Source organism: Hylobates moloch, unplaced genomic scaffold (genome assembly GCF_009828535.3).
Source record: "Hylobates moloch isolate HMO894 unplaced genomic scaffold, HMol_V3 SCAFFOLD_9, whole genome shotgun sequence".
Taxonomy (NCBI): Eukaryota; Metazoa; Chordata; class Mammalia; order Primates; family Hylobatidae; genus Hylobates; species Hylobates moloch.
This window is the reverse complement of record NW_026652284.1, coordinates 124,457,748-124,474,405: the sequence shown is the minus strand read 5'-3', so window position 1 is coordinate 124,474,405 and position 16,658 is coordinate 124,457,748. Positions and strand designations below refer to the sequence as shown.

At 62.2% G+C, this 16,658-nt stretch overlaps 2 protein-coding genes across 15 annotated transcripts in view; one reads left to right on the top strand and one right to left on the bottom strand.

The window, feature by feature from the left end:
- BOP1 (BOP1 ribosomal biogenesis factor) overlaps window positions 1-1,413 on the top strand; it is a 34,172-nt gene extending 32,759 nt beyond the window's left edge. Inside the window, exons 13-16 of the mRNA XM_032760784.2 lie at window positions 55-343; window positions 844-928; window positions 1,013-1,120; window positions 1,199-1,413. Coding sequence (XP_032616675.1) covers window positions 55-343; window positions 844-928; window positions 1,013-1,120; window positions 1,199-1,352 — 636 coding nt within the window. The 3' untranslated portion in view covers window positions 1,353-1,413. The remainder of the gene's footprint in view (window positions 1-54; window positions 344-843; window positions 929-1,012; window positions 1,121-1,198) is intronic.
- Window positions 1,414-1,523: 110 nt separating this feature from the next.
- Window positions 1,524-16,658, bottom strand: part of MROH1 (maestro heat like repeat family member 1) — a 126,063-nt gene continuing 110,928 nt past the window's right edge. For 10 of the 14 annotated variants that reach the window (XM_032760759.2, XM_032760760.2, XM_032760763.2 and 7 more), the window contains 14 exons: window positions 15,957-16,092; window positions 15,714-15,826; window positions 14,354-14,506; window positions 12,770-12,924; window positions 8,524-8,689; window positions 7,800-7,996; window positions 4,657-4,794; window positions 4,216-4,330; window positions 3,516-3,662; window positions 3,199-3,387; window positions 2,742-2,897; window positions 2,533-2,667; window positions 2,196-2,431; window positions 1,524-1,889 (listed from right to left, as the gene is read on the bottom strand). In XM_032760759.2, coding sequence (XP_032616650.1) covers window positions 1,835-1,889; window positions 2,196-2,431; window positions 2,533-2,667; window positions 2,742-2,897; window positions 3,199-3,387; window positions 3,516-3,662; window positions 4,216-4,330; window positions 4,657-4,794; window positions 7,800-7,996; window positions 8,524-8,689; window positions 12,770-12,924; window positions 14,354-14,506; window positions 15,714-15,826; window positions 15,957-16,092 — 2,091 coding nt within the window. In that variant the 3' untranslated portion in view covers window positions 1,524-1,834. Of the gene's footprint in view, window positions 1,890-2,195; window positions 2,432-2,532; window positions 2,668-2,741; window positions 2,898-3,198; window positions 3,388-3,515; window positions 3,663-4,215; window positions 4,331-4,656; window positions 4,795-7,799; window positions 7,997-8,523; window positions 8,690-12,769; window positions 12,925-14,353; window positions 14,507-15,713; window positions 15,827-15,956; window positions 16,093-16,658 lie in introns of those variants that run through there. The other 4 variants (XM_032760761.2, XM_032760762.2, XM_032760764.2 and 1 more) reach the window with 3 other exon arrangements.

The following is a 16,658-nucleotide window of genomic DNA, read 5'->3' as shown; positions in this document are numbered from 1 at the left end:
GCTGCAGTGGGAGGGGCCTGGCTCAGCCAATCAGCCAGCTTTGCTCTCCTTCAGCCAGTGACGCAGGTGACCTGGCACGGGCGTGGGGACTACCTGGCCGTGGTGCTGGCCACCCAAGGCCACACCCAGGTGCTGATTCACCAGCTGAGCCGTCGCCGCAGCCAGAGCCCGTTCCGCCGCAGCCACGGACAGGTGCAGCGAGTGGCCTTCCACCCTGCCCGGCCCTTCTTGTTGGTGGCGTCCCAGCGCAGCGTCCGCCTCTACCACCTGCTGCGCCAGGAGCTCACCAAGAAGCTGATGCCCAACTGCAAGTGGGTGTCCAGCCTGGCAGTGCACCCTGCAGGTGAGGGGTGGGGGGGCGGTGCACCCTGCAGGTGAGGGGCGGGTGGGGGGTGGGTGACCTGCAGGGTGAGGTGGCAGGTGGGGGGGGGTGACCCTGCAGGTGTGGGGGTGAACCTGCAGGTAGGTGGGGAGGGTGACCTGCAGGGGGGGGTGAGGCAGTGACCTGCAGGTGAGGGTGCAGGTGGGCGGGGGGTGACCTGCAGGTGAGGGTGCAGGTGAGGGTTGGGGGGGGGTGACCTGCGGGGTGGGGCGGGTGACCTGCAGGGTGGGGACAGTGACCTGCAGGTGGGGGGTTGACCTGCAGGTGAGGGTGCAGGTGTGGGGGAGGTGACCTGGACAGTGCACCCTGCAGGTGAGGGGTGCAGGTGAGGGGGGGGCGTGGTGCACCCTGCAGGGTGGGGGGGGCAGTGCACCCTGCAGGTGAGGGGTGCAGGTGATGGGCGGGGCGGTGCACCCTGCAGGTGAGAGCGGAAACACCTGCATCACAGCCTTTGGCCCTAGGTGACAACGTCATCTGTGGGAGCTATGATAGCAAGCTGGTGTGGTTTGACCTGGATCTTTCCACCAAGCCATACAGGATGCTGAGGTGAGGAGAGCTGGGCGTGGAGGAGGCCAGCAGAGCCTCTCCCTCCAGCCCGAGCCTGCCTTCAACCTCGTTCCCTCCCCCTAGACACCACAAGAAGGCTCTGCGGGCTGTGGCCTTCCACCCGCGGTACCCACTCTTTGCGTCAGGCTCGGACGACGGCAGCGTCATCGTCTGCCATGGCATGGTGTACAAGTGAGTGCTGACCCTGCCTGGCCCCCTCCCCAGGGCAGTGGTGTCTGGCCGTGTCCTGAGCCCTCCTTGTCCCCACAGTGACCTTCTGCAGAACCCCCTGCTGGTGCCCGTCAAGGTGCTGAAGGGCCACGCGCTGACCCGAGACCTGGGAGTGCTGGACGTCATCTTCCACCCCACCCAGCCGTGGGTCTTCTCCTCAGGGGCAGACGGGACCATCCGCCTGTTCACCTAGCTGTTCCGCCTGCCTGGGGCCGGGGCGGTTGTGCTGAAGTCAATAGAGCCTTACCCTGTGCTGCCTGGTGCTCCCACCTTCTTGAATTGGGCTTGCCAACAAAGCCGCCCCCACCACAGCGCCGAGCCTTCCCCTCACTCAATTTTGCAAAAACAGTGGGGACAACACACCCAGTCCAGGGCACCCTCTGGCCCATTCCCTAAGAGGCTGCAGCATCGCACCCTGTCAGTCACTCGCTGGGAGCAGATGAGTTTATTGGGCACACGGACTCCCACACCCTGTCTGGCCTTGGCACCTCCCTCACTGAGGGGCTTGGGTTTGGTCCCCGTCAGTGCCTGTTCTGGGGCCAGGCCCCTCCAGTCGTGTGCCCAGGCTGTGGTCCTCGGGAGGCGTCTTGCAGCTCAGGCACGGGTCTGGGTGCGGACTCCTCGCTGGGGTGCTGGCCGGAGCCTTAGGCGAGCTTCACCAGGCGGCCGAGGGCCTCAGCAGCCCTTGTCCGCACCTCGGGGGCCGGGTCCTTCAGCAGGATCTGGAGTGCTGGGGGTAGAGGAGGGGGGTTGCCTGCGGGCTGTGACCTCGGCATGCCCATGCCTGCGCGTGGGCCACGCTCTCCTGACAGCCTCTGCTGGGAGGCTCAGGAGCCAACGGAAAGATAGTTTTTCCTTTTTTAGTGTTTTTTAAGCTCTTTTGGAACAGTTAAGAAGTTTCCGTGAATTACTAGAGACGATGAGGTCACCAGTGACAGGGAAAAAATCCTGAAATCCAGGAAAATCACTTAGTCCCTGCGGGTGCCTACAGGGTCAGCAGGGCCCAGCGGAGGGGCCCCGTGGAGGGGGTGCTCACCCGAAATGAGCTGGTCCAGGTCCACCTGCGGCTGCTGCCTGGGCTCCGCGTGCAGCACCAGGAACCCTGTGAAGTGGGGGCATCAGGCGGGGCTGCCGGCCGGCATGGGGGCGGGGCAGGGGGTGGTGCTTACCGGTGAACAGTGGTGCCGCAGCTCGGACGTCCTCCCAGCTGCTCTTGAAGTAGAACAGGCAGGTGGTCAGGAGGCGGCCCAGCAGGTCTGGGAAATGGTGCATCTGGGGAGAGGCCTGGTCAGTGCTGCCTGGCCCCGCCCCGCCTGGCCCCGCTGGCCACGCCCCACCCCACTTGCCACGCCCCGCCTGGCCCCACCCCTCACCAGGTGCTTGCAGGTGGTGTTGAGGAATTCCCCGAAGTGCAGGGCTCGGCCCTCCTGCAGGTGTTTCTGGAAAGCGGCTGAGAGCTCCTCACATGCCAAGTTGGGGCCACACATGCACAGGGCGAACCTGCAGGCCTAAGGGATGCGGCACTGGGGCCGAGTCCAGTTGAGGCCACCCACCCCATCCCACCCACCCCCTGGCTACTCACGCTGGCTACGGTGGCCTGAGGGTCCCGCAGGTGCAGCAGCAGGGGCGCCAGCCCGCCCACCACCTGGTCCAGGAAGATGTCCTCACAGTCTCCGTGGCAGACCTTGTTAAGGTGCCCAAAGAGGCGGATGGATGCCGTCCGGAACTCCATCTTCTCCTGGGAAGGCCATGCAGCATATGTCTCCTCACAGGCTGTGCTGCTGCAGGCCTGCCTGCCTAGCCCCCTGCCATTGATGGGTGCCCTTGCCTGACACGGGCCAGGAAACACCCTGATGGGTGGGGGCTTACGGGTGGGGGCTGCCAGGCCCAGCAAAGCAGCAGCCCTACAGGTCTGCACTCTCCACGGTCACCTGGCCGCAGTGGGAGACAGGGAGGAGGGTGGGGCTGGGGCTAAAGCTCAGAGTAAGAGGCAGGAAAGGCTGGGGCCCTCTTCCCTCCCCCTGCCCCAGCCAGCCTACACTGTCGAAGAAAGGCCGGATGCGGATGGCCACGTGCAGCAGCCCTGAGCGCAGGTCCCAGGCCTCCACCAGGTGCACCAGCCTCGCAAGGCCCAGCATGGCCTCCAGGGCCACCAGGCTGTGAGGGTTGTCCCCGTCGTCCAGCCCGCCAATCATGGCTGTGAGGAGCTGGGGGCCGTGGGCTCGCACCTGAGGATACCCTACACTCAGCCTGGGTCCCAGAGTCACCGTCTGCTACCCCACAAGACAGGGTGGCCTCCATGCACAGCCCCCCGCCCATGCTGCCTGGGCCCCAGAGGGGCTGGTGGCCACCCCACCTTGTCAGGGCAGCCGGAGGCCAGGTTGGCCAGGCCGCGGAGCACCAGCCTCCGCACGCTGGCGCATGTGTCCTTCTGGCGAGCCGCCAGGCTCTCCAGCAGCGAGTCCAAGAGCATAAGGTCGTTGGCCACGTTGCTGTTCAGCAGCTGCAGGCAGAGGTGCTGTGACTTCCCCCTCCCTGCTGACCCCAGGGCCCAACCCACCAGCCCAGGCCAAGAACACCGGAGGCTGCCCCCACGCTGGTGTGGCAGACAGGTGGAGGACCTACTCCCTGGGTCTCAGATCAGTGGCGACCCCTCCCTGTTGTGCCGTGGGGCCTGCTCTGATGTCCACTCTGCTCTGCTGCACGGCCTTGGGCAAGATTTTGGCATCTTTGGCCACGAAGGCCAAGACCACACCACCAAGGGCACCTGGGGTCCCAGGGACCAGCCCTGTCCAGCTACAGATGTACCCAGCAGGACTTGGGGAGAGTACAGGCTGCAGGCAGCCTGGGTCCTCCTCTCACCAGGAACAGAGGGGGTGTCCCTGGGTGGGACTGAGTGAGTTCTGGCATGGGGGAGGAGGTAGCTAGCATCCGCATCCCCTCCCTCGCAGACCGCGGTCGAGGGGGCCTTTTAGGGGTAAGAAAAGGGCATCCCGTGCCTGTCCTGAGCAGGACCCCCACCCTGGTGCCCAGCATCCCTCCCTGGAAGGGCCTACCTCAGCCAGGAAGGCAGTGGTGGTCACCCTCTGGTTCTCATACGCGCTGCTGTGCGTGCACGCCAGCGTCTTCAGCACCAGGGGGAGTCGGGGCCCTGCGTGCTCAGCCATGGACCTGGGAAAGGGGGCCGCTGAGGGTGCAGGGGCTGTTGCTGTGCTGAACCCTACCCAGGCACCTTCCACCCCGCATAGCCCTGGTCCGCTCCACCGCCAGCTGCCGGGTTCTGGGAGTTCTACGTCTCAGAGATGCCTCCCAGCTTGCCTCGCCAGGCCTCTGCAGGGGGTCCCTCCCTACCCCTGCCCCAGAGAGCGAACAGGCAGGAGCTCAGGCCACCATTGGCCTGACATGCGTGGGCCCCCACCTGATCCTGTCATGTCCCGGGCTCGAGATCTGGTGGAGCCCAGTCAGTGCTGGAGCCGCGGTGGGCTGGGCCCGCTCACCTGGCCAACCTGGTGGCCCCTTCCTCATGCCCCGCCGAGGTCCTGAGCAGCTCCCAGCCTCCCTCTAGGTCCATGCGCTGTACCACATCCTCGCTGCCGCTGCGGAGCAGCATGCACCGCAGGGTGTCCACTGCAGAGCTGCAGGATTGCCAGGGTGCTCAGCTGGTGGGGCACACACGCCCACCTCCCTTCCCGATGAACCCCTCAGGTCTGCACCCAGTGTGTGTTGCCCACCTGGTGGCTAGCCCTATCCCTGCCAGAGCCATCCTCCAGGAAGCAGGCTCTGGGCCATCTGCTAGAGGCCCCCCGTTTCCCCACCCAAGGCAAGGACGCAGATGTTGGCTTGGAGGTGAGCTAGTAGCAAGGTCAGCCTGTGGCCACCCGGCCACCAGCCTGAGAGCTGGACACAGGCAAAGGCCCCCGGCCGCAACTGCCTTCCTTTCCGGACACCCAGATGCTGCTGGGCACCCACACCACAGGTGCCCCACCCCTGGGCCTGTTCCTGCTGGCACCTCGGGCTCTCACACCTGTACCCCAAGAGACTCCACAGCCCTCTGGGAGGCGGGCAGGTCCCTGATCCATTCCCAGTGTTGGCTGAGGCTGGCTGGCAAGTGAGCGGGAGGATGGTGCCGAGAGCTGGAGGGGCTGCAAGGGTGCTGAAGAGCAGGCGCCCTGGGCGTGCAATGGGGGCCACCTTGGCCAACTCTGCCTCTCCAGACTCCCCAGACCCCCACCAGGCAAGCACCTTGCCCTCTGGTCTCCCTGGCAGTGGAAGGCAGGCCTGGGGCTCAGGCCAGAAACTGGCAGGAAGAGTCTGATGTTAAAGCTTCTACAGGGCCTAGCGTGAGCCTGGCATCGACCATCAGCTCAGATGAGCCCTTCCCTGCTGAGGCTGCTCCACTCCTGGCTGCCAGTGGGCGGGGCGTAGTGTGTGACCCAACAGGCACGGTCTGGGGCAGAGGATGCCCTGCACCAGCGTCCCCACCCAGCAGGACCCTCCATTTCAACTCCACAGCCCCTGCCACGTGGCTTTCTGCTGCCCTCGAGCACCTCACACTTAGGCCCCCGCTGCCTTTGGACCTCTGTCCCCACAAGGCTTCGTCCTCAGGAGCACCTGGCCCAAAAGCAGACAACCCCTGAGCGGCATGGGCCGTGTGGTGACTGCTGGTTGTGGTGACAGTGCCACTGCCCTGGTCACCTCCTGCCAGGTGTCCCACAGGCCCCCTGGTGTGCTGGGAAGTGGAGTGGGCCTAGCAGGGAGCAAGTGGCCAAGCTGGGGGCCAGGCCCTACTCGCCTGGATGATGTATGAGGCCCTCATGCAGGTGGGATCTAGGAGGAGGGTGTGGTGGGCACAGGAGCATGAGACAAGCTTGTTAGAGATCTGGTGATGGGCCCCATGAGGCTTCTGGACGGTTGGGTACACAGGGCCGGTGATGCCGGCAGGAATGAGGCGGCCTGAGGGCTGGACAGGGGCTGTAGGAGCTGAGGGCCATGGGGGTCTTGGCAGCCCAGGAAGGAGGTGCTGGGGGCCTGCTCCCAGTATCCCACTGTCTCCATGGGGTGTGCCTGGGCGGTCTGGTGCTGAGTAACAGCAGGGCCAGCCCCTCACACGGCCCTTGATGAGTGTCCCCAGGCTCCTCTCTCTCAGGGGTTCCCTCCCCAAGGTAGGACGTGCTAGAAGGCAGCTCTGGGAGAGCCAGGAGTCCCATGGTTCCAGAGTTGGGGCCTGATCTTTGAGCCCAGGTAGCCTGGGTGCCAAGGGGGCTTCTAGCCCTGGGAACAGGACAGCCAGCACTGACCACGGGCAGAGGACAGAGCCACACCAGCCACTGCAGTTCCCGGGAGATGCCCTTGACACGTACAGGCTGGGCCAGCCGCAGGCGGAGGGAGACCCACAGGGCCACAGTCAGTTTAGCTGGGCCTCATGGTCTGCGCCGGGGCCTGGCTTGAGTGCAGCCCTGCCTCCAGCTCCACACCCTGCTCCAGGCCTCCAGGCTTGCAAGGTGCCATCTGGACCAGGGGCCGCGCTGCAAATGGCGCAGGCGCAGCAATTCACAACCAGCCTCGACAAATCTAACGGGAAGCGTGTGTTTGGCTCAGGAATGTGTTAGTGATTTGGAAGAGGGTGCCTCCCTTGCTTGTGTGCCCAAGACATTTAAGAATGTGGCACCCACAAGGGTCTGACCCACTGGCGGATGGCCTGTACGCCAGGCTCTGCAATCGTCCCAGTGAAGGGGTACCTGGGGGCAGGCGTGGGGCCCACAGCTCGGTGGCAGTCCTGCAGCTTGGGGCGGAGGCACTGATTCGCAGCAGGCCAGGCCCGGGGGCTGGTGGCTGCCCCATCCCATTCACATTTTCCACTCAGTTTGCTAGGGGCAGAGCAGCGCTGGCAGCCGGCCCCACTGGGCTTTACGAGCTGGCCTGTGGCTGAGCAGCCTGTGGTGCTGGGGCAGGGGGAGGAGGCTGAAGTGAGGCTGTCCCCCTGGTGTGTCCTAGTCAAGGTGCACACCCAAACCTGGGCGCCTGGGTGGGACGGAACCAGAGCCCTCCTGGGCAGGTGGGGCATCGTTCACATGGGCTCGTGGTCCTGGGGTCAGGCCACACAGCCACACCTGCCCAGGGTGTCAGCTTCCTCTGTCTGTGCTATGGCCCCAGGCAGGTGTGTAGGACCTGAAATGCTTTATGTCAGGCACCTTGGCAGCTCTTACGTGTGGGGCTGTGAGCACGTGCCAAAGGCCACTCTGCTGGGGCAGTTTCAGGGACAAAGCTGGTCCTGCCATGGTTGGCCCCAGCCTATACCCCAAAGACTCCCCACAACTCCACTCCCAGGAGAAGGCACCACCCTGATCCTGCCTGAGCTGCCACTCGAAGCCTCCACCAGCTGCCTGTGTTCAGCACCACTGTGCAGACCACCCGCAGAGGCGAGGAGGGAGGCCTTCACAGCCAGTGTGAGAAGGGTGGCCATGGATGTCACCACTGACAGCTCAGCCCTGCACCTGGGTGAGGCGCCAGCTCCCTGGGAGCAAAGTCACTCCCACACTCCCCATGGTTCAGATCTGCCGCCCGCCCCCACCATGCGCGTGCACACACATGCCTGTGCTTCCGAATCAGTACTGGAGGTGGGAAGTGGGGACCCAGATACCTGCAAGGTTCCAGGTTCCTGGTGGCTAGGGCTGGACTGGCACCCCTTCTTTCCTGGGCCTGCAGGTTCCGGGGCAGCTGGACACCCACGGTGCAGCTGACGCGCAGCAGAAGCGCCACAAACAGCTGGGGGTAGAGCTCTAGCACCGCGGGCCCCGCTGCAGGCGTGGACATGACCTCAAACAGTGCACAGGTAGCCTGCGGGGGAGAAGTCACCACAGGGCCATGCCTCCCTCCAGGCCGCACGAGATCTGAGCCCTGCACGCAATGACCCTGCATCCCCCTTTGCCTGCATCATGTGCTCGGAGGTCCCAGATCCCAGCTGCAGCGCAGGAAGGGCGAGGCGCACCACTGCATAGCTTGGCCCTCAGGGGTAGAGGCAGGAGACAGGGACAGAGGGGCAATCAGCCTTCACAGGACAGACCTCAGGCCATCTGTTCACCGCTCCTCAGAAAGGAGGGGGGAATTCTCACAGCTGCTTTACTGCTTAAAACACTGCCAAGCTGGGTTTATTTTTTTCCGCAGGATAAAACATGAAGTGGTCTCCCCTGGGGGCCCACACCTGTGAGGCCTTTACGAGCCTGAGCTCGGAGCTCGCAGCCCGGTGCTGCCTCCAGGTGCCCGTGGGGTGGTGTCCAGGCCACCTCATCGAAAGGCTTCCCCCCGGGCACCCAGGCAAGCGGGGCAGGGACAGCGTGTCAAGTGGCCCTGAGAGCCCGACTCACCGAGAGAGGCAGCAGCGTGGCCACGCGGTCTGGGGTGCGGCCCAGCAGGAAGGCCCGGCTCTCCTTGAATGGGACGTCCCTACTCATCTTCTCCAGCAGCAGCCCCAGGACCTGGGCAGCCAGGCGAGGCTCCACCGCCAGCGCCCGCCACAGCATGCAGGTGTGGCTGGAGTAGGGCAAAAGGAGAGTCACCCTGAGGCCGTGGCTGGTCAGGGCACTGCCGGCACCTGGGCCGGGCATCCCTGCCCACCGCCACCTGGGTGCCGTGGACCCTGGCTCCACGACGCTTAGGCATGGCCACCAGGCTCAGCTGCAGCCAGCTGGGAAATGGCCTCTTGGCCTCAGATCTGAGCTCACCCCTTCCCCTGACTCCAGGGGTCTGTAAACAGAGCTGGCAATAAAGGACACAGAGAAAAATCTAGGCCTATACACACAGGGCCCAGGGCAGTGGTGTGGGAGGTCCCTGGGGAGCTGCTGGGAGGGAGAACAAATCTTCCCTGGAGGAAGCAGCATCTGGCCCAGGCCTCAGGATGGCACAGGGTCAAAGAGCGCAGCTCCCAAGGAGACCTGGCAGTGCTGCCAAGAACACTCCGACAGCGCCGCAGACGCACCGTGAAGCAGCTACGCTCAGCGTTTGCAGAAATAAACAACCAACTTTGAATATGACGAGAACTGGAAATTCTAAAAACAGATACAGCAAATTTAAAAGAAAACCAAACAGCCCTTTTAGAAATGAAACACTAATGTACTCAGTGGACATACTTGGTGCCAGTCTAGATACAGTAGAAGAGAGAAACAGTAAATAGGAAGATTAAGAAATTACTCAGTGAATAGGAAGATAAAAAAATTTCAGATAAATTATTACAGAGAAAGAATAACGTGGGAAGGCAGAGGACAGAATAAGAGACGCAGAAGATGGAATGAGGGCTAACGTACATTTGCTGGATGTCCCAGAGGCAGAGGAAACAATGGCTGACAAGGAGTAGGTTGGGTTTTTCAGAAGTGATGAAATATACTGACCTACAGACAGGGAGCGCTGAAGCCGCCTGGCAGAACAAATGAAAAGCAACCCCCACCTGCAAACTGCAGACAAGCAACAAGCAGGAAGTGGCTTCCTGGACAGATGCGGTGCTAGGAGACTTCACCTGGCTCTCAAGAGCAACGACAGAAGCCAGAAACAGTGATGTGCTGTCACACACCTGAACAAACTCCACTGAACTAGGATACTAAGCCACACAAAGAACAGTCACAAGGGATGGCCAAATAAAGACATTCTCAAGCAAACAAAGGCGGACAGTGCATCACTGATCCTCGTGGAGGGAATTCCAGGAGATGTCCTTCAGGCAGAAGGCACGCAGCAGAGGGCTGGGCGTGAGCGTGGGGGAGCAAATGACCTGGCAGGAAACGTGGACAAACGCACAGGAGGGCAGGCACACAGCACGCGCCAGCAAGGACACGGTGGCCGTCGCTGAGGCACCAGGAGGCCCCAGACTCAGCCACTGTGGGTCCCCATGAGGCTGCATATGACAGCCAAGCCAACCTGTGCCCAGGGAAGGGCTGGCAAGCTTCTGACCAGGACAGACAGTGGCTCAGGCCTTGGGGGCCGGGTGGCCTCTGGCAGCTCATCAAGCCTGCCGCTGTAGTGCGAGAGCAGCCACAGACAGCGTGGAAGTGGATGGAGTGGCTGCTTCCGAAAGCTTTAACTCATGGACACTGGAATCAGGATTTCCTATCATTTTCATGTGTCATGAAATACTCTTTTGGTCTTTTTCTGACCATTTATGAATGCAGAACCCATCCTTAGCTCACGGGATGGCGGGGTGGAGATGGCCACAGTGACTCCACTTCTTTTTTTTTTGAGACAGAGGCTTGCTCTGTCGCCAGGCTGGAGTGCAGTGGTGCGATCTCAGCTCACTGTAACCTCCACCTCCCAGGTTCAAGCGATTCTCCTGCCTTGGCCTCCCAAGTAGCTGGGATTACAGACACGTGCTGCCATGCCCAGCTAATTTATAAATATGAAATAAATTTTATGTATTTTTTGAGACGGAGTCTCGCTCTGTCACCCAGGCTGGAGTGCAGTGGCGCGATCTCGGCTTACTGCAAGCTCCGCCTCCCAAGTTCACACCATTCTCCTGCCTCAGCCTCCCGAGTAGCTGGGACCACAGGCACCCGCCACCTCGCCTGGCTAATTTTTTGTATTTTTAGTAGAGACGGGGTTTCATCATGTTAGCCAGTATGGTCTCGATCTCCTGATCTCGTGATCCACCCGCCTCGGCCTCCCAAAATGCTGGGATTACAGGTGTGAGCCACTGCGCCTGGCCATGCCTGGCCAATTTTTATATTTTTAGTAGAGACGGGGTTTCGCCATGTTGGCCAGGATGGTCGCAAACTTCTGACCTCAGGTGATCCTCCTGCCACAGCCTCCCACACTGCTGGGATTACAGGTATAAGCCACAGTGCCCGGCCTTGATTCCACTCCTATATACACACGAAAGAGAAATGCATGCTCTACCCACCAACAGACACTCCCAGGAACATTCAAAGAATCGCCATCCCCAGCAGCCCCAAACCAAAAACAACCTGAATGTCCATCACCTAGAAACAGACACACGGTGCAGCCCACACGGCACCCAGCACTACCGGGCAAGGAGGAAGGATGGGCAGCAGCACCCAGCACTACCGGGCAAGGAGGAAGGATGGGCAGCAGCACCGCCGTGCTAAGCAGAGGCCGGGAAGACCCACCACACAGCACAATCGCCAAAACCTCTAGTGGTGGCGGTCGGGTGGCCGTGCCCCTCTAGGGGACTGAGGGGCACACAGGAGCCTGCTGGGGACCGGACACCTCCTCTGCCTTCACCTGGAAAGTCCCGCAGGACCCAGTGACCCCGTGCTTGCCCTTTGTGTGAGCCACGCCTCCACGGAAAACGGAAACAGAGTTACTGATGAGCCAGGCGGTAGCCGCGGAGGAAATACAAGTCAACGCTGGCTGTGCCCAAGACCAACGGTCATGACGACCCAGGCGCCCAGCAGCCCAGCCAGACCCAGACCTCAGCCTGCATTCGGAGCTCATGCTGGACTTCAGCGAGGACACATGCAGCCACCTTTAGGGCGAACGCTAAAAGGAAAGGAACAGACTGAAGGATTTGCAAACTGAGCGGAGAAAGTGGGGTAAGAGGGACCCTGTCAATCTAAAAAAGGACAAGGAAGAAGATTTTTAAAAAACAAAACGTGTAACAAAGACGCAAAAGATATGACAGTGGATTTAAACTCTTTCTATCAGTAACAAAATGCAGCTATTTACCATGCAAGAGAGTTAAAACAAACACACAGAAAGGTCAACAGTGCCAGGAAGGAGCAGGGCCACCAGACAAGTGCACCTCTGAGCAGAAGGTGCCTGCGGGTCCCCCCTGCCAGGGGGAAGTGGGCATTGCAGCTTGGATGCACCTAATGGGAGGGCCTCAGAGCATATGAAAAAAAGCAAAGCTCACAGGGTAAAGGGCCAGCTGCAAGGAAACCTGCGTCCCCACGGCAGCCTCGTGCCCTCGCCTGCCAGGGGAAGGGTCACTCTGCCTTGCCCAGCATGGAGTCTCCTGGAAGTCACAGGTGCCAGCCTCTGTCCACGACTAAAATGGCGAAGAAAGGAAGGGCCAGCAGGACCCATGCTCCGGAGGCCTCAGCGAGGAAGGGGGGTCCCAGCGGCTGCTGGGTGGTAGACACGCCCTGCCCGTTGCTGGGAGCTGGGAGGTGTGAGTTTGGGAAGACACAGTGATGTATGGTACAGACGAGGTTGTCCTTGGGCTCCTGAGGGGGCTCAGATCAGGCAGTTCCGGGGCATCTGCTCACAGGCAGCAGTGGATGCCCTGCAGAGGATAAGGCTTGGGGCAGCTGGAACCAAGACACAGGGTGAGGGGCAGCCTCCAGTGTCTGCTGGAGCCTGGGGCCGACAGAGAAGCCAGGCAGTTTCGGGACCTTAGAGGAAGGCAGAAACAGCAGCTTTCCTGTGGGGGTGCTGTGCAAGGCCCACAGGGGCCAGTGAGGATCCCAAAACGCCTGGAGAGGAGTGGTCCCCACGGGTACCTGAGAGACTGGGGCCGGTCTCCATGTCACCTTCTGTCCCACGTGGCCTACAGCCATGGGAACTCATGCAGAAAGCCAGGGTGCACAAAGTTGGGGTGCAGAGCCGGGTGGAGGGCTTGGGGAGCATCATTCCAGAGGGACCCCTAAGCCTGGAGTCTGAGCTAGGTACCTGTCCAAGGGCAAGGGGCTGCCCAGGAGGCTGGACACCATGGCCGCGCAGTGCTGGGTGGCCAGGAGGTACACACTGTGCTGGGCAGCCGGCAGGACGTGCTCTCCCTGGGCCTCCTGAAGCTTGGAGCGCAGCACACTCACGATCTCGGGCACCTGTAGATGGGCGGGACACGGCGGTCAGGCCATGCCTGGGGGACAGCTGTGGGCACACCTATGCCACCCCAAGGGGGTGGGGCCATGAGGGAGCCCCATGAGATGCAGAGCTGTATATTGCTGGTGCCAGTCTGAGGCAGAACCAGGATCCCCTGTGGGCCACGGACAGCCCAGAAGCCAAGGAACTGGAGCCACGACCTGGATTCCTCGTGCAAAGTGGCCAGTGCCCTGGGAGGTAGAGGAAGCGCTGAGGGCACATATGGCCCAGAGGCTGGTGTGGAGCTGGGCAGGCATCCAACACAGCCAGAGGCCCCATGCCCTCACAGCACGCCTGCTGGGTCCAACTCTCAGGCTCCCCTGGCAGGCCCACCGGAGAAAGGACCCACACAGCTGCCAACTGCACTCCTGCAGGAGTTGGGCTGGGGACCTGGCGGGGAGGGAGAAGGAGACAGATTCCCAGACCGAGGCTGGAGCTGGGCCTGAGATGGAAGGATGGGACTTGGGGGGCTGTGAGTTTGCGACTGTCCTGCTGCTCCAGAAGGCAGATGAACGGAACACGGGGGAAACATGGGCAGGAGGACGCTGGCCCTGGGACCCCCACGCCCACCACAAGTCCAGCAGCAGCATAGCATGTGAACCTCACTCTGGGGGACGGCCTTGTCATAAGGGGGCTCCCTGCCCATGGTGGGACTGGCCTGGGAGTCTCCAGCCTCAGCCGTGGTGACCCCTACTGCCAAATGTCTACTGCACAGCTGGAAAATACCACCATGTGGGGTGAAAACAAAGCAGTGGGCCATGAGGTCAGGCTTGCCTCGCCCTGGGGGATGGCTGACAGACTGTGGGCTCAGGGAAACATGGGTGCTTTCACCCGCCTTCCCACTTCCTTTTCCCCCCTTATTCTCTCAGCACTTGTTTTTGCCAAATTCTAACCCCTGTCTTCAGACATAAGAAAAAGGGTTGTCCATGATAGTCCTGTAGGGAAAGGGAGCAGAGCAGTGAGGGTCACACCGGAGGAGGGCTGGGCAGGGTGGTCCAGGACAGGCCAGGGCCACCCTCACTGTTTTCTCCCGCCGTGCCACCTCTCCAAGAGCCACCTCCCCGCCCTTGCCTTGCCCGCCCCACCACACTGCACCCTCTCCCACCTTCTCCTGGAGCCACCGCCCCACTCCTGCCCTGCCCGCCCCTCCCCACCCTCTCCCACCTTCTCCCACCTTCTCCTGGAGCCACCGCCTCTCTCCTCCACCTCTCGGAGCCACCATCCCACTCCGTGCCCTGCCTGCCCCTCTCCACCCTCTCCCACCTTCTCCCGAGGCCACACCGCTTCGCCCTCTCCCACCTTCTCCTGGAGCCACCATCCCACTCCTGCCCTGCCTGCCCCTCCCCACCCTCTCCCACCTTCTCCCGGAGCCACAGCCCCGCCCTCTCCCACCTTCTCCTGGAGCACGCCTCCCCGCTCCTGCAGCAGGCAGTTGATCATGACGGTAGCTGCTCGGGAGCAGTTCTTTTCGGGGTCTCCCAGGGCCTCAAACATGGTTAGCAAGAGGCTGATGAGCTGGTCTGGGGGGAGGCGCTTGGCAATAATCTAGGAGGAAGGCGATGCCAGAGGTTAAGGAGGGAAGGGGGGCACCCCCAACGCCACTTCTCCGAGGCATCGAGTCTCAGGGGCTCGCGTTAGGGCGGGAGGCCACGCCCCTTCTCGCAGCCCGGCCCCAGCTGCCGGGCCCTGTGCCTTCAATGAGCCCGCTGCACGGGGGTGGGGTCTCCTCCGGAACCTGCCAGGGCCTGCTGGAACCTGGGCGCGCTCCTGGAAGGTGGTGCCTGGGCAGCTGCAGGGCTGGGGTCACAGCACCCTCCTCGGCTCCTTCTGACCAGTGAAGTGGGCTGGGAGCAGCCCTGTGGTGCAGTCGCCCTGGAGCTCTCTAGAACACGGGGTCAAGGGCAGATGAGCCTTAGCTCACACCTGTGATCCCAGCACCAGAAAGCGCCCTGGTGACCTACCCCTCCTTCCTTTGCAGGAGACACAGTCTCTGGACCTGGAAGGCCATTCCTAAGCACCAAATGGAGACAGGCCGTGTTCCAGCTTGGGGACCCACATGAGAGCACGGAGGGAGGGGCAGCTTTCTTATCCCCTTGGAGGGACTTTTTTTTTTTCCCGCTGTAAGGCAATACTTTAATAATACTCAAGCTTGTGTTCTAATATGCTGAGCCTCAGAGTGGACCTGGCAGGCATGGGTCGGGGAGGGGACGCAGTGCCCAGGGCCATCCTCCCTTCAGATGGCAGTGGACAAAGCACCTTGACCAGCTGGAACCAAAGGCAGGGCCCGTCCCTGGCCCCTTGGCAAGAGCTAGAGCCCACTGCACCCTGCAGGCGATGACCCTAGCCCCCCGCGTGGCTCCTGGGTAGCCTTTGGGGACAACACCACACACTGCAGCCGCTGGAGACTGTTCCAGAAAGCTGCATCTTCATGAGCAGGCCAGGTGTCAGTGGCAGGCAGAGGGCGGCTGGGCCTCATGGCACCCCATTCTCTCCTAGGCCTCTGCCAGGTCTCAAGACAAACAGCACCTTCCTCTCGTATGGACTGCACTGCCCCAGCGTAGGCGGGTGTGGGTGATGGGGCCAGTGCAGGGCAGCGCTGGCAACTAATGCAAACACCCAGGCCCTGCCCCATGCCCACTGGCCATGGGTGGCACTTACAGAGGCTAGGGGAGGCCAGGTGCTGCCTCGGAAGTCCCTGTTAGCCCCAGATAGTGCCAGCCTGCCTTCCGGCTGCAGAGCTCCCAGCTGGTACCTGGCCTACACTGTGGCAGGTGTGGAAGAGAATGGCGGGGTCAGGGTGCACAAGGCCATCCTTGAGGCTGAGGAGCCGCTCCGCCACGTCATCGCGGTAGTCCCGGGAGAAGCCTGAGAGGCGGCAGGAACGAGCAGTCGGGCCCAGGCCCTCCCTGGCGATCCCGCAGCCTGGACTCTGCACCTCATCCCTCCAAGCACCCCTGCACGACCACTGGCCCCCACACTCCTGACGAAGGCTCACCCTCATAGCCGAGCTGGAGGTAGAGCAGGGAGTAGACACAGTCCACGGCCTCCTGGCGGGTGGCAGGCCACAGGTCCGCACACCGTGGGGAGAAGAGGCCGATGAGAAGGCCCAGGTTGTGGAAGGGCACCAGGGCCTGGAGGAGGAGATGCCTGGGCTATTGGAACGCTGGGCTATTGGGCTATTGGATGCCACCTATGCCACCCGTACCCAGAGGAGGGCTGGAGTGTGGCCAGGAGTGCTGCTGGTGTCCACGAAGCCCTGGGCCCTCACTGTGGCCAACACAGCTCCCAGCGAGTTCCTCCCTCCCCTCCCGCTGCAGCGTGGGTGCTGCTCAGCTCAGCTCTGACCACACCTCGTCTATACCAGGGCCACACAGGCTCCCAGGCCGGGCCCCTACAAGGAGGGCCAGGCCAGGCCCACATGGGCACACAGGCATGTGCAAGTGGATGGACAACTGGGGTGAGGAGGGGGCCCCAAATGGGAGGAGTGCATGGGCTCTGCCAATTTGGGTGAGGGGCAGGACTGTACAAGACCCCCTCACACCCTGACTGTCCTGGTCCTGCCTTCCAGAGCCTTTCTGCTCTCCTCAGTCCTGCCCCTCCCATGGTCCTATAGGCAAACACCTTCCTCCTACTTCCATACCTCCTCCCCAGCAGACACACCTGTCCCCCTCCCACCACCTGCTCCCTTCTCAGCCCC